This window comes from Nothobranchius furzeri, chromosome 9 (assembly GCF_043380555.1).
Source record: "Nothobranchius furzeri strain GRZ-AD chromosome 9, NfurGRZ-RIMD1, whole genome shotgun sequence".
Taxonomy (NCBI): Eukaryota; Metazoa; Chordata; class Actinopteri; order Cyprinodontiformes; family Nothobranchiidae; genus Nothobranchius; species Nothobranchius furzeri.
This window is the reverse complement of record NC_091749.1, coordinates 1,898,147-1,914,993: the sequence shown is the minus strand read 5'-3', so window position 1 is coordinate 1,914,993 and position 16,847 is coordinate 1,898,147. Positions and strand designations below refer to the sequence as shown.

The window sequence follows — 16,847 nt, the reverse complement described above, 5'->3', positions numbered from 1 at the left end:
AGAAATGATAAAATGGTTCAAGCACATTTTAATATGCTTTGATTCAATAGATAACAGTAATAGTAGGCTCCAGTACACAACAAAGTCATTAACAAAACCAAACAGAGCGTAATGTGCTTGACAAACACCGATAAATCAATCATTCCTTTAAATAAACGTTTGACACATAAAAAATACACTGAGCAAAATGTACTTAAATGTGTACATTACTGTTTATAGTAGATTATTTACTGTAAAGGCTGTGATTAATCAACCAGTCCTATTTTTAATGAACTTTTGACACTTGAAAATAAAACAGTGAGCTGAGCAAACTGTTCTCAAAAGTGTGTTACTCTTTCTGTACTAATTATTTCCTGTCTTAATATCAGTAAACTTTTCACTCATGAAAAAAAAGTGAGCAAAATGTAGGCTATAAACAAGTAATAAATGAAGTTTTAACCCCTTAAAGTGGAGAGGTCCTGGCGACCCGCTGAGAGGCTTTGGCGCCCCCTTGTGGGGGTCGGGACCCCCAGGTTAGGAGCCACTGTTCTAGAAGATTCATGGTAGGCACACAAAACTTCAGGCAGATGACCACCAAAGCCTTCTGCCACAAAGGCGTGTTGAATTTTTCTAATCGGAGCGGTACAAGTTAAATGGTTCTTTCAGGGCTAAAAGCTGAAATCTGATGGAGAAGACAAGTGTGACCACCTGCCGCTCGCTCGTTATCTGTTAATGTAAGCAATTAAGAGATCAAAGGATCTAAGTCTGTCTGTTTGTCTGCTTATCTCTGTGTGTGTGTGTCGTTTGTATGTGTGTGTGTGTGTGTGGGGGTGCGTGTGGGGGTGGGGGGTGTAATTATGTTTAAGATAGCTTGTCCTATCTCTCTCTCTGCAGCTTTCCTCACATATTTCAGTACAGCGTCAGGACTCCAACATTAAAGAAAAGGGCAGGAAAACAGTGCTGCTCTCTGATTGGCTGAGAGTGTTCAACCATCTTCTGCCGAAACAGGACTGGACACCAGTGATGCCAGTAACGCGTTACTCTAATATAACGTAATTTCTTGGTAACGACTAATCTATCGCGTTACTATTTCCACACTAGTAATCAAGTTAAAGTTACTTGTCAGCCATATTACGTTATTTCATCCTTTACTCTGAATTATTTCTGCTTAAGGAAATCCTGAGTGAAGGAAGTAAATCATGGCGGAGCAGGAGCCAATGTCAGCTTTGCATAATCAATTTGACCAATCAACGCGCACTTTCCTTGCACGAGGGAAGCAGTGTATTGCTTCACCAAACAATAGAACGGCACCACGATGCCATTTGTTGGAATATAACTCTCAGTCGTGGTGCAAAGTTGAAACCAACAAAAAAAGCACAGTCGTGTTACTGAATGAATGACTAAAAACATCAAACACAACCCTGCAATACAACCCCGACAAAACGCACAATAAAGAACATAACACTGGAAAGCTGGCTACCCATAATGCACTCTGGAGTCGCGTGCGACTCTTTCATCCATCTGATGCAGATCTCCGCTTGTAAAATAATTAATGAATATTTAATTAAAATATATTTTATTTTACTGCATTCATTTTTATCTGTATGCCAATTCTAAATGTAAAGATGTTCTGCGTGAACCTGAACAGGTCCAGGTCCTGACAGGTCACCTGCGTGTGCATAATCAGACGTCTCTATAGGAGCTGTCTGAGCTGAAGAGGATGTGAGATTCTGGACTCTTCCTCAGACGGCTCATGGACGCGTCGCCACGTTGGAAACAGGAACAAGCGCTATTCAGCCAAAGTTTCATAACCAGGGAACATTTTCTAAGTGACGAGTCTCGCTGAGGGACAAGGTTTGGGAAGCACTCGCTTCAGTGAGAGGAACCTCGCCGCACGGCTCTGGTTCTGGTTCTCTGACACTCTCCAAGCCCCCGATCTACACATCTTCAGCTCGCTGTCAGCACCTCGTGTGTGTGCTGACAGCGAGCTGCGCGGAGCTCGGTGTCCAGCTCAGACGTTCTGATGGGAATCTTTTCTTAATTGATGTAGCTACCTCCGCGATGTGCGTAACGATAAAAATATCAGCGCATCTGCAGCCTTGAGGTTTCTCCGTCAAAATAAAGGATCAAATCTGTCATGTAACTATTTTGCCTTCTTGTGAAGACTGTTGCAAACAGGAACATTAAGCTTGGTTACCACCAGAGCCACGCGCACTGCGCCGTTATCTCCATCTCTGTAAATGAGGCAAAAACAAATTTATCGGATCCTTTTCAACAATGTTTATTGTAAAGTTTAGTTCAGCACAAAGTTGAACTACAACAATCCAAGGAGACAGAGCCTGGATTTGTATTCTGAACAGTTTAAACGTGTTTTAAAAGGAGACGGATGTGACGCGTCAAAAAGAGTCACCTGCTCAGCATTAAAACCACTAAAAATATCTAAGTACTGTCGACACAGACGGGCTACAAGTTCTGGGTCAATTTTATACAAACTGTTTTAATAATCTTCTGTTGAAAGGTAACTTTAAGGTACATGAGCGACTGGTGTTGGTTGCTGTCACCTGTTGTGATCAGTTAGAGCAGCTCTCGGCTGTCTGAGGGTAGGCCCCGCCCACAACGCCATGGCTGCTGTGGCTCCCAGTGTTTTCTTTACTGTGGGAAACGGGTAATAATGGCTCTTTGATGGGAAAAGGTTGCCGACCCCTTGTACTACAGCATGAACTTTTTGCTTTTAAATCAAGACAAGACGGAAGTTCTCATCTTTGGACCAGAAATCCAGAAAAGGAAATTGCTTAGTCAATCGCCTGACCTGAATGGCATTACATTAGTCTCCTAGAACAAAGTAAGGAACGACCAGGACATGTAATTCAAATCCCAGGTTAAACAGGTTTGTAGGATTTCCTTTTTCCACCTTCAGAATATTGCTAAGATTAGAAGCATCCTTTCCAGGAGTGATGCTGAAAAACTAGTTCATGCATTTATTACATCAAGACTGGATTACTGTAATCCATTACTCTCAGGAAGTCCACAGAATGTAGTTAAAAGTCTTCAGCTTGTCCAAAATGCTGCAGCTAGAGTTCTGATGAGAATTAAAAAGAGAGATCATATCTCTCCTGTATTAGCTTCCCTACATTGGCTACCTGTTAAATTCAGAATAGATTTTAAGATCCTTCTTCTCACATATAAAGCTCTTAATAATCAAGCTCCATCATACATCAGTGATCTGATTGTTCCATACGTTCCTAACAGAGCACTTCGCTCTCAGACTGCAGGTCTACTGGTGGTTCCCAGAATATCTAAACTTAGGATGGGAGGCAGATCTTTTAGTTATCAGGCTCCTCTCCTGTGGAACCAGCTCCCAGCTTTAGTCCGTGAGGCAGACACCTTGTCTACTTTTAAGAAAAGGCTTAAAACATTTTTATTTGATAGGGCCTATGGTTAAAATCTGATGTTAGCCTAGATCTGGACAAGTGGGGGAGTAGAGGGAGGTGGAGTGTACAGTCGGTAAAGACGGTTCTCCCTTGCCCTGCCTCCAACATGCCTACATCTAAATAGGATAGATTATCCAGAGTTATCTCTGTAGTTATGCTGCTATAGGCTTAGACTGCTGGAGGACACACTGATCACTTTTCACACTCTACTACCTTCTTCTACAGTCTGCTCTTTAACTGTATTATTTTCTGCTATTTCAGCTGTTAACTTTATTTTCTCTCTAAGTGTTTTTCTCCCCAGAAGAAGCTACAATTATGTTCTGCTGAGCTGTGGTGGCCTCATGGAGGGGGCCATCGTCTAGCACACTGCTGCTAACCACTAATACATTCTCCCTCTCCTGATAATAACTTTTTGCTTTCCTTGACGTTGGATGTGCTACTACTAGTTTATCTGTTTAATAATAGATTCACTAGGATAAATACAATAAAGTTTATCTCTCACCAAATAGAATATTTACTAAGACATCACAATATAACTATAGACACATTACTTGTCTTTGTGTGTGTGTGTGTGTGTGCGTGTGTGCATGCGTGCGTGTGTGTGTGTGTGTCTGCTCTGTCTTCTCGATCCCCAGTGAGTCGTGGAGGATGGCTGCTTATACTGAGCCAGGATTCTCTGGAGGTTTCTTCCTGTTAAAAGGGAGTTTTCCTCTCCACTGTCGCTGCATGCTTGCTTAGTATGAGGATTGCTGTATAGACACTGACACTAGTCAGTGACTTGATGCAATTTGCTGGGTTTCTTATATAGGAAACATTATTTCTGATTGGCTTAATGAACTGACCGTAACTGGAATGTTTATTATGTGAAGTGCCTTGAGAAGACTCTTGTCGTGATTTGGCGCTTTATAAATAAACTTGAATTGAATTGAATGGCGGGAGGAGTGAGAGGTGCGTTTTCTAGCTGGATATATAGTCACTATTTAGAGTTTGTATCCGCTAAAGATGAAAATATTAAGGTTCATTGTGCACTCTGAGCTGGCTCTGTGTATTTTATTTTTTATGAATACTATTTATTTTAAGTGAGGTCAAGAAAGACTGTTTTTATTTTATTTTTATACAAACAGGCATTATGTCAGGCAATAGGTTTTAAGTTCAACTTAAAATGTAAGAAGATACGTTGACGACATTACTGTTAAAAAGCATTTGCAATAAAAAGAGTGTTGGCAAAACCAGTTGCAGCTTTCATGTTGAGGCAGTGGAGAGTGGTTTTGGTAGATGCTGAAAGTAACTAATAAAGTAACTCATAATCTAACTTAGTTACTTTTCAAATGAATGAATTAGTAAAGTAACCAAGTTACTTTTGGAAGGAGTAATCAGTAGTCAGTAATCAGATTACTATTTCAAGGTAACTGGCAATACTGCTGAGCACCCACACATATGATACATCAAATCGACCGGCTTGGTCTCCAGATTCTTGTATTACGTTTTAAATGTGTTATCAGTTACCATGGCAACAGGCTTAATGACTACTTGTTGTAAATTTTAGACACTGCTGTATCAACATACTTTAAAATGCAAACATTACTTAAGGTCATGGGACATTGAACATCACCATATTGAGGCAGATTCCTGTCATCTGTTACTATGGCAACACAAGTGCATAAGGATTACTCCAAACAAGTCTCATCGAAATGAATGTAAAAAGCGTAATCCTGAGCCAATAACACACTGCTGTTGCTGATCTTTCTAAGCTCTCCACACTTAAAACTAGCAGCATAGTGGAGATTTTAACAACAGACAGAATGCGGGATGCCCCCTCCATCAATGCTATCTGATTGGCTGAGAGGTTTCAATCATCTCGTGGCCAAATGGAAATATGCACTCACACATATGATACATCAAATCAACGGGCTTGGTTTCAGGAGTCTTGCATGAACTTGTAATTGTGTTCTTCGTCACCATGGCAACATGCTTAGCAACAACATTTTTGAATTTTAAGACACCGCTGTATCACCATACTTTAACGTAGAACCAGAGTCATGTGAAATTGGTCATCACTATTTTAAACAATGTTCAAAGATGTCAGTTTTCTGTTGTTTAGCATTTTTTTCTCCATTGTTCACCTACATTTTGAGCTTTATTACACGTTTTGGATATTTTTACTTCTAAATCTGTAGATACACTCAGCTCGTTTTGACATTTTAGCTTAGTTTCAGCTTCACTTCAGCTGTTCAGCAGCTTCAGCAATCAGTTTCTGAATTCAGCACATGATGCTAATCTCACAGTTCAGCTAAATGTAAAAATTAAACAGTTAAACTAGTCCTACTCAAATAGCATGTGTTTAGACATTTTTGCTGTCCAGATGTTCACAGATTTCAGTTTTCTGCTGTTTAACATTTTTTTTCTCCATTCTTCACTTACTTTTTGTGCTTTATTCACTTTTTGGTGCTTTTTGCTTCTAAACCTTTCAAAACATTCAACTCATTTTGACAGTTTTGCTTACTTTCAGCTTCAGTTCGGCTATTAAGCAGATTCAGCTTACAGTTTCAGCTATCCAGCATTCAAACAGCATTTCTGCAAGAAATCCAATTGATCTAGTTCTCTGTTGGTTCCTTTCTCCCTGTGTTTCTTGTGTCCTTCTTATTTATTCATTAAGGAGCTGCCTCCTGTATTTACTGCTTTTCGGTCCTACAACAACACCCACCATTTTCCATGACACATGTTGTGTATATGTTGGTTTTGTGGTATTTTTTCTATTTAATTAAAGATTCCCTTCAACCAGATCTGATTTTTTAAACTGTATTTTAACTACTTTCATCAAACCATCTGGCCTGGTCCATGGGCTTCACATAAAATATTTTTTGGTCAGATTATGGTGCCATCCTGTTCAGATCTCCCTCCTGACCCTCCAACCTTGATGGCTTTCCTGAATTCATCCTCCAACTTCAGTCTGATCCAGCGATATGCTCTGGTAGGACACGTTTCTTAGTGTTTGTATCAAGTTAAGATTCATTTTAATATACAGTGTTTTTTTTGTTGTGATGACAGATGTACAACCTGTCAGACCGGCTGAAGGGTTTGGATTTTACTCTCCTTCTGCCAACTGATGAGGCCGTCAGGCACCATCTCAGCAGGACAAACTCATCAGTTTTGGTAGGGCTTTAACCGATGGTTTCAGTCACAACAACATCCATGTACCAAAGTAACCTGTGTTGTGCATGGCTACATAATATGATGTCACAAAGATGTTTTGTCAATTCTGACTGGAATATGGGAGAGACAGAAACGGGTCTGTCCAAAAGACAAAACACCCAAACAGAAGCTTTGTGGCGTTGTGTATTTATTTATTTCATTTATTTATTTTTTATTTGTGGTTTTTAGAGGTCGAAGGTTACAATAATAGATTACTGCCTACGTGTATAAGCATGTACCTTTGTTATTATTTTTCAAATTATTCTCTTAAGTGTTGGTGCTGCTGTAACAAGTGAATTTCCCCACTGTAGGATCAATAAAGTCTATTCTATTATATTATGCAGTCCAGTGTAGTGAGGACTGTCCAGATGTTTACATCGGGGAAACTAAACAACAATTAAAAAAGAGCATGGCACAACACAGGAGAGCCACCTCTTCAGGTCAGGACTCTGAAGTTCACCTTCACCTGAAGGAAAAGGGACCTTTGAGGATGACCAAGTCCACATTCTGGACAGAGAAGATAGATGGTTTGAGAGAGGAGTAAAAGAAGCTATCTATGTGTAACTGTCTCTGTTCTCATCTCTGGTCCTGCAAACACAACCATGAGTTTCCAGCAAACAGTTCTCCACCCAGACACAGCAAAAGCTCTGTTGCTACTGACCAATTGCACCAAAGCACACGGCACTAAAAACAACCCAACTTCCGCTGTGGATTTTCACAACAAGAGCATATACAACTAAAATGTCCAAAAGAAAACAGAACTTACAGTTGCAGTCCCACGTTTAACGGGAATTTAACAACAAAATAATGTTTACTATTTACACCGTTACATATGTCAAACGTGAAAAACCCACTTTAAATAGGGGTGGGCTTTGAATCTCATTCTTTACAGTATGTTCTGATGGGAAACAGGCTTCAGCACAAACGGTTGTTTTCTGCTTGGTCCTAGAGCTCAACCAGTGTCAATTTAATATAGCGTAATGTTGTTTTTGAATGGTAAAAAGTGCAGGGGTCGAAACTTGACTTGGAAAAAGTGTGTGTGTGGGGGGGGGGGGGGCATGTACCCCCCCGTCCCCCCCCCCCCCCCCCCCCCCCCAAAATGACATCCATGTCCCCAGCATCCAGAATGATAATAAATCATGCATGCAGGAATCCCCTGCGGGCTGATACTATCTGCCAGTTGGAGGCTCCTCCTAATGGTAGGCATGATTTTGAGCTGGCCAATCAGTCAGGAGTGGGCATGTTGGACCTGTTCAGCTCCAAGCAGACCTCCTCGAGAAGAGGGCTGAAAAGGCATCTGGTTGTGAGCAAGAAAATCCAAGGCTACTTAAAAAAGAACACTCTCAACTTGGTCCAGGTGGAGTGGAGCCGATGCTAGTGTGGAAGTGCCATAAGCAACACAACAATTCCCATACAATAGAAACTAACAGCTCATCAGAGGGTAGAAAGGAGGATTATTCATTTGTAGTTTCCACTAGTTAAACAACAACAGACAGCTACTGCTTATAAGCTTGCCTCTCCCATACTGCAGGCAGAATTGACAAAGCTCCTCAGATTCCAGAACTGCGCTGCTCTGGGTGGCTGCATGTTGGAGTAGCTCTGTTGACTATATGTAAGTTTTGCCTTTCTTGGACATTTTTTCTTCTGGTTTCTCGGGAGGAACGGTATTTTTTTTTGTGGACATTTTACTTTTCTGTTTCTGGTGCTGTGAAGCCTGGAGGATTTTTACTGCTATTTTTTCACTTTTTGAGCATTTGTTATGATGCGTAACCATGACAACAAGCTGGTTTACAATCGGGAGCAGCTGATTAACATTGGGAAGGCTGAAATAATACCTCAACTGAAGCCACAAATCCCAAATGAGCTAAAACGCAAGAAACAAGGGTGCAGAGCGGGAGCAACACGGAGACATAGAAAGAGGAAATTCAAACCATCTCTTCCATCGATCATAATGGGCAATGTGAGATCACTGGCCAACAAGATGGTGAACTACAAGCCCTATCAAGGACTCAGCCAGAGTATCGGCAGTGCAGTGTTATGTGTTTCAGTGAGACGTGGCTGCAGGACCATATCCCCGATTCCAGCATCTCTCTGCCAGGATTCCTGACTGTACGAACAGACAGAGATCTGAAGAGGAGCAGGAAAAGAAAAGGAGGTGGAGTGGCAGTGCTTGTCAACGACAGATGGTGCCATCCAGGTCATGTTTCTGTGAAATGTCGTCTCTGCAGCCCAGATGTTGAACTCTTGGCAGTAAGTTGTCGCCCATGTTATTTGCCAAGAGACTTCACCAGTGTTGTCTTGGCAACCATTTATATTCCACCTTCAGCCATTGCTGAAAATGCCTGTGATGCCATCAGTTCCGTTGTCGCTAAGCTACAAACCCAGCACCCCAATGCATTTGTGGCTATATCTGGTGATTTTAATCATGCCTCGCTCTCTGCTACACTTCCAACATTTCAACAGTTTGTCAGCTGCTCCACCAGAGAAAACAAGACATTGGATCTGTGTTATGCAAATGTAAAGAATGCATACATGTCCAAAACAAAACCTCCTCTAGGACAATCAGACCACAATCTTTTTTTTTCTCTGCTCAGAATACAAACCACTTGTTCAGAGGCAACCTGTAACAAGAAGAACTGTGAGAAAATGGTCACAGGACGCTGAAGAAGCCCTGCAGAGTTGTTTTGAGACCACAGATTGGATGACTCTCTGCCAAGGATATGAAGAGGACATCAATGCCATGACTGGATGTGTCACTGACTATATAAACTTCTGTGTAGACAATATCATACCCACCAGAACGGTGAGATGCTTTGTTAATAACAAACCCTGGATCTCCAGTGAACAGAAGAATCTGCTTAATGAGAAAAAAAAGTGCCTTCAAAGCGGGAGACAGGGAATTATTGAGGAGTATACAGAAGCAACTGAAGATCAAGATCAGAGACAGCAAGGAGGCATACAGGAAGAAGCTGGAGAACAACCTACAGAGGAACAATATCAGAGATGTCTGGTCAGGGATGAAGTAGATCACAGGCTTCAAGCAGAGGAAGGATTGCACAGATGGCAGCCTGGATACAGCCAATGAACCGAACAAGTTCTTCAATAGGTTCAGTTCAGGAACAAACCCGGCATCCTTCTCGCCTGTCCCCAGCCAATCAGACATCCCATCCTCCTCTGATCCAACATTTTCCTGTCACACGCCAGCTCTTTTGTCCTCTAACACAGTCATGGACTCTTCTGGTTCTATAAATCCATCTTCAACCAAGTCAGGAGATGCTGCTGCCCCATTTACCCCCCCCCCCCCCCCCCCCACCCACCACCACCACCACCCCCACCTATCTGTCTCTAGAAGTCAGGTGAAGAGGCAGCTGGAGAGACTGAACAGGAACAAGGCTGCAGGTCCAGATGGTGTCAGCCCCAGAGTACTGAAGGCCTGTGCAGAGCAGCTCTGTGGGATTCTGCAGCACCTCTTCAACCTCAGCCTGGCCCAGGAGAAGGTTCCAGTCCTGTGGAAGACATCCTGCCTTGTTCCAGTTCCAAAGAAAACTCGCCCATCAGTCAATGACGACAACAGACCGGTTGCCCTGACATCCCACATCATGAAGGTCCTGGAGAGACTCCTGTTGGTCCACCTGAATAAGCAAACTAGAACATACCAGGACCCGCTGCAGTTTGCTTATCGCCATGGAGTTGGAGTTGAAGATGCCATCATCCAGCTGCTTCAACCAATCCACTGTCATCTGGACAAAGCAGGCAGCACTGTGAGGGTCATGTTCTTTGATGTCTCCAGTGCATTTAACACAATCCAGCCTGATGTACTTTGCCAGAAACTCCAGAAGACACAGGTGGGGGCCTCAACTATCGCCTGGATTAAAGACTACCTGACAAACAGACCACAGTTTGTGAGGCTGAAGAACTGCACATCAAACCAGGTGATCATTAACATTGGAGCACCACAGGGGTCTGTACTCTCACCATTCCTTTTCACCATGTACACCTCAGACTTCCAGTACAAATCAGAGACCTGTCATCTACAGAAACACTCAGATGACTCTGCAGTTGTCGGGTGTATCAGAGATGGACAGGAAGCTGAGTACAGAGAGCTGGTGGAGCACTTTGTGGCATGGTGTGGAAACAATCATCTGACCTTGAACGTGAACAAAACAAAGGAGATGATTTTAGACTTCAGAAGAAAGAGTGGAGTCGAACACTGTTTCCATCATGGGAGAAGAAGTGGAGGTGGTTGAGGAATACAAATACCTTGGAGTTCACCTGGACAACAGACTGGACTGGAGAAAGAACAGCGAAGCCGTTTACAAGAAGGGACACAGCAGACTGCACTTCTTGAGGACGCTTAGGTCCTTCAATGTCTGTAGCAAGATGCTGCAGATCTTCTACAAGTCTGTTGTTGAGAGTGTAATCTCTTCAGCCATCGTCTGTTGGGGTAGCAGCATCAGAAGCAGGGACCTGAAAAGGCTCAACAGCCTAATAAAAATGGCTGGTTCTGTTCTGGGGACGACTGTGGAACCGCTGGAGGAGTTCATGCAAAGAAGGATTCTCCAGAGAATCAAGAACATGATGGACAACCCTGAGCATTCTCTTCACAAGACTGTCCGACAACAGAAGAGTGTCTTCAGTCAGAGGCTTCTTCAGTTTGGCTGCAACACTGACCACTACTGGAGATCCTTCCTGCCAACAGCCATTGTAATATACAACACCTCTTTGATGACTTGATTATTATTATTATTCTGAGCTACTACAGCAATCAATTTCCCTCTGGGATTAATAAAGTATTTTTGAATTGAATTGAATTGAATGAGAAGTGAAACATCTTCAAGAAACCAAAGAAGTCCAGCTGCCTTCCTTCAAACCCATTTGGTTCAGTAATTCCTGTTTTATGTTTGTGAAAATATATTCGGAACTGTAATTTTGATCATTTTAAGTTGCATTTGATAAGTAAAGCTGGTAAAATCTCAATTTGGTTTTTGGGGTTTTTTCTTTGAACATCTTTGTTAAATTAAGTTTGTGTTGGTTATCTAAATTGCATTATTTGGTTGTCTTCTGAACTTTTTACTGTTTTGCTGGAAAGGTTTGGCTAACTCTGTAGCATTCTTCACAGTGTCGCCAATGTTAGTGGCATCTCTTCCATCTGGGTTTATCTCCATTATTTACATGAAAATAACCAGACAGAGATGGGACCCTGAACATTAACACAGGAAACCAACACACACAGACCAATATGTATTATGGACGTTAAAACGCTTGAAAGACCTGCAAATACCCAACACGGGCAATAAACAAAGGGAATCAACAAGTAAGAACAAAAAGAAAAGCAGATCCAACCAATAAATCTGTCAAACTTTATCTATAAAACACTTTTCCTACAGAGGACTCAGCTCAAAGTGCTTTACAGATTAAAATAACCCTACATAATCCTCACTTCTGCCCCTCCCACACAAATTTAATAACATTAGTTGCAGTCATACGATAATCCCTCCCAAATAGTATAGGTAAGTACATTAATAATAAATAACAATATATTAAATATAATAATAAAGATGTGGAAAAAACTGTGATAAAGTGCAATCAATTAAAACATGCTAAGTAAAAGCTAAGCTAAAAAGATGGGTCCTGAGCCTGCTCTACATGACCATTTTCCTCTGGCAGCCTGTTCCAAAGGCTTACCTTATGAACCCTCAGAGGCCATGAGGGTTCATAAGGTAAAACACCTAAAAAACCAGAGAAACAAGAAGTGAAACCAGTGATAACACTTCCATACAAAGTTAATAAAAAATAAAAACAGCAATAAGAAAATATAACAAGCACACCAACAAAACCCTTCAACACGGTCAGAAACAGACTAGTATATCCAAAAGACAAGATATCAGCAGGACAAAAATGTGAGGTCATACACGAAATCCCAGGCAAGAAAACATACATAGGAGAAACCGGACGCCAACTCAACACATGAGCAACAGAACATAGAAAAAAAAAAGTGTGAGAAAGAAACAAGCCGAAGACACAAAAGCAGCAAAGCAAGAAGCAGAAAGTACTATAAAGTACTCAGCCGTAACGGACCACTGCACAAGGGAAAACCATATAACAAACTGGGAATAAACATGGATCACAAACATCGAACAACAGAAATATAAAAGATGGATCACAGAAGAAATAGACAAGGGGTGCCCAGTCCTGGTCCTGGAGGGTCGGTATCCAGCAGGTTTTGTAGTTTCTCTGCTCCAACACACTTGATTCAGTGGTTGAATCACATGTGAAGCAGTTCATCAGGCTTTACAGAAGCCTGCTAATCACCCGCTGATTGAATTCAGGTGTGTTGAAGCAGGGTTAAGACTAAAAACTGCTGGATACCAGCCCTCCAGGACCAGGATTGGGCACCCCTGCAAAGACATAAGGAGACATGGACCAAAGACAATGAAAAGGGACAAAGGAGGGTATACACTTGACGTTCATGGAATATGATCCTCGGCAAGGAGGGCACAGGCAGCAAAGGGCGACATTGTCCTCTGCTGCCCGCAGATAAAAGGAGACAGAAGTCACGCTACCAATATCGTCGATAATCTGAAGAAGGGGTAGGGTTGGCTGAAACTTGTCAGCAAGAAGGTATAAACAAATCTTTATTACTGTGTTGGGAAAAGAACCACATCATGGAATCATTGTGGTTTGTGCTTCCATTTAAGGCTGTAAAGCAAAAAGAATGAAGTTTTTCAAAGGGAATTATTTTCTATACCCACTGTAGGAGTGAATGAATAGTTTTCACTTCATAGGCTTGACTGAAATTTAGACCAGCAAGAGACCATTTTGGCTTGATGGGAAATGTGGCATGCTGTTTGTGTTCAGGACTCAGATTCGTTTCTGTACCACGTGATTCCCAATGAACTGCTTCTTCCTGAGCACCTGCATGATGGCCTGTTGAAGAGCACTCTGCTGGGCTCCGACTACCAGGTCCAGTTCCACCTTAACATCAACCAGGTAACAACCACAAGCTGCACGGTAATGTGACCCAGATGAAACAGAACCTGGTGAGGTAGACTTAGTATTAAATCAGATGGAGTTCCTTAGTTCTAGCCTTCAAGTTGTATTTATCATAAAACTGACCTGTCTGAATAGCTCCAGATGAATGTACTTGTTGATGAATGTTATTGTTGAAGAATGGAGTCATGCTTCAGCATAAACACAGAAAAATGTAGACATGTATCAAGTTTTCTTGGCATGGAACAGGGCCCATTCGGACTCAATGTCCCCCGCCTCCGCCGGAACATTTTGGAAGATCTGTTGGAGCTGGGAATTGAAGCTCCTTCTGACAGAAGACTCTGCCAGACATTCCAAGCAGACCCTCATGATACGTTTGGGCCTGCCTGGTCTGAGCGGCTTCCTCCCCCACCATCGGAGCAAACTCATCACCAGGTAGTGGTCAGTTGACCGCTCCACCCCTCTCTTCACCCGAGTGTCCAAGACATGCAGCCGCAGCTCAGATGGAACAACAACAAAGTCAATCATCGAGCCTAAGGTATCCTGGTGCCAAGAGCACATATGGATACCTTTATGTCTGAACCATTGACATATAAATATTGGACAATGGGTTTCCATAGAATCCAATAACACGTTTTTGAGGCTAAATGGGAGGTGGCCACCACCGCCATTTTGACCGTGTCACAGGTTCCGTCAAGCCCAGACAATTCCACAAAAGGGAAGAGAGGTGGAGCTGAGGGTGTGGCTGTAAGGCTGGGATCAACTGACGACACCCGGTCGAACTAGCTACAAGCTAACCTAAAGCTAACCCAAAGCTAACGCGGAGGTGGGAGCTAAGCTAACGGAGGTAGCAACCTAGTTACAACTGGAGTTAACTGTGCACAACACCAGAGCTTCTGAGTCAGAGATACGCCGGGCTGACCGCTGGGGAGAACCGGGTGGAAAGGTTTCCATCCCAGAGCTCCACAAGCCAGCAGCCGCGCAGCAGACAGAAGCCGCGATCAGACAGAGATGCACCGAGCTACGGGGAGGGGAGAAACGGGTGGAAAACATCGGTCTCCCGAGAGCTCCACAGTCGGAACCCAGCTCCACCATCATGTTATATTTCAACCCATTTTCTAAAGTGCAGCATCATGTTAAATGCACTGGGTTTTACCCTATTACATTTAAATTTCATGGTTAAACAGTACATGTTAAAATCTAAGCTCAGCTCGGCAGTGACCTAAAATACATAAATATAATTTTACTTACCGAAATAAATGAAGTGGAGACTCCTTGGACGCTCTATTAGTGCAATTAATGCCACAGCAAGTCATTTTGTCCAACAATTGCACTAAAAATATCCAAACAAGAATACACACACACAGAGACTCAAAATCCCGGAGCAGTTTCCAGGCCAGACCGAGGCTCTACTGAGGCCTTTCCATGGAGCTAGCTCTGTGGTCACGTGGGTCTGAGGCTCATTAATTATACAGAATTTTAGGCTTTTAATACACTTAAACAGAGAGGTGGAAAGAGTACTAAAATTTCCTACTTAATTACGAGTACCAATGCTTTGATAATTTTTTACTCAAGTACAAGTAAAAGTACTTGCCTAAATCTTTACTCAAGTAAAAAGTATTGTAAATAAAGTGTACTCAAAGTAAAAGTCACTTAGTTACATCTTTGTCAGCGTAAAGATGGCTACATCAGTGCAAAATCACAACAGCAGTTCACAACACGCTCATGTGTGTGTGTGTGCGCGCGCACACACACACACACACACACACGTCATGACTAATTTAACTACACTGAACTGCTTTTTTGTCAACTTCAGGGTTCATTTCAAGATCCTGGTTCTGGTCTATTGGGCCTTACATGGACAAGCACCATCTTACATTGGTGATCTTCTTAGTCCCTACACCCCCAGCAGGTCCCTGAGGTCCAGTGATCAAAGCCTACTGGTTGTGCAGCACCAGGCTAAAGGTCAAAGGTGACAGATCATCTGCTGCTGTGGCCCCCAGACTCTGGACCTCTCTCCCCCTGAGCCTGAGATCAGTGGACTCAGTGGTCTCCTTTAAAAAGCAGCTGAATTGCAGCTCTGCTGTTGCTAGGCTTCCTGGGGCTGGAGGCTAGGAGGGAGATCTGGCCGTCTGGCTGGGGTCTGGGGTGGTGGGTTGTTGTGCTCAGCGTTGGGCGGGGGAGCCTGCTCATCAGCACCCCAGCAGAAAGGGTCAAACTCTGGTTACCGGTGATGGTTGTACCCCATGTGCAGCAGTACCGGGACCAGAGTGAATAGGGTGTGTATGGGGAGCATGAGTGGGTGTCCGGCGTGCATTTTTGTAAGTCTTGGGTTGTATGTGCATGTGTGAGCATGAGGGAGGGAGTGTGTGACTGTGTTTGTGTATGACTGTATATGTCAGGTGGGGCCTTTGGGTCCTCCCCTCTCCTGGAACTTCTCTTGATGATATAGATCTCTGTCCCCCCTCCCCCTGCCACACCTGGTGTGGGGGCTTGTGCCTTGGTCTGCCTGAGTGTTCTTGGCAACCGGGTCTGGGGGTTTAAGATTTTGGCATCTGCCTGTTAGATCCCGGTGGCTGCCTGGTGGGGTCTGGGTCCCTGGGCTCTGCTGGGTCCCCGGCGGGGGTGGTCGCCCCTGGGTCCCGGGTCGCTGGGTCCCGGGCTCGGCCGGCTAGGGGGTGGGAGGCTGCGGGCAGGCCTGAGGGCTTGCCGCTGATGTCTCCAGGGACTCTGCCGGCTGCTGGTTGTGGCCCCCCGGGGCGATCCTCTGTGCCTCTCGAGGGGGGCGGGGGCCTTCCTGGTTGCAGTCTCCTTGGGGTTCCTGCGTTCTGGGGCAGCGCCTGGATCTCTGGGACTTGGAGCTCCCCCCGTCTCCTGCGCATCTTTGGGGGGCGGATCTGTGGTCCCTCACACTCTCTATTGGACGCTCCTATAGATAAACCTTACATAAACAAGCGCGTGTACACACACAGGTGCTCACATGGTGCTCTGAAAAGTATGGGCTTGGGCACGTTCAACACAGGTCTTAAGGCTATGGTGGGCACTTAATGCGTTGTGATTTATTATCATGATTCTTCAGTTAAGCAATGTTGATTATATATATATATATTTTCTTTTCATCAAGTTGACGCAGTGATAGGTAGATCTTGTTGTATTGTTGTTGTGTCCCTTTTTTGTGTCCCTTTGTTTTTTTTTTGTCTCTTTTTCTGCAGGTCTAGAAGCAGACTCTTGTTCATTTTTGTTTATTTTTGTGGA

The 16,847-nt window shown here is 43.4% G+C and overlaps 1 protein-coding gene across 2 annotated transcripts in view; it reads left to right on the top strand.

The window, feature by feature from the left end:
- Positions 1-16,847, top strand: part of stab1 (stabilin 1) — a 263,769-nt gene that overhangs the window by 127,046 nt on the left and 119,876 nt on the right. Inside the window, exons 32-34 of one of the 2 annotated variants that reach the window (XM_070554589.1) lie at positions 6,280-6,381; positions 6,459-6,563; positions 13,461-13,592. In XM_070554589.1, coding sequence (XP_070410690.1) covers positions 6,280-6,381; positions 6,459-6,563; positions 13,461-13,592 — 339 coding nt within the window. The remainder of the gene's footprint in view (positions 1-6,279; positions 6,382-6,458; positions 6,564-13,460; positions 13,593-16,847) is intronic. The other variant, XM_070554590.1, reaches the window with a different exon arrangement.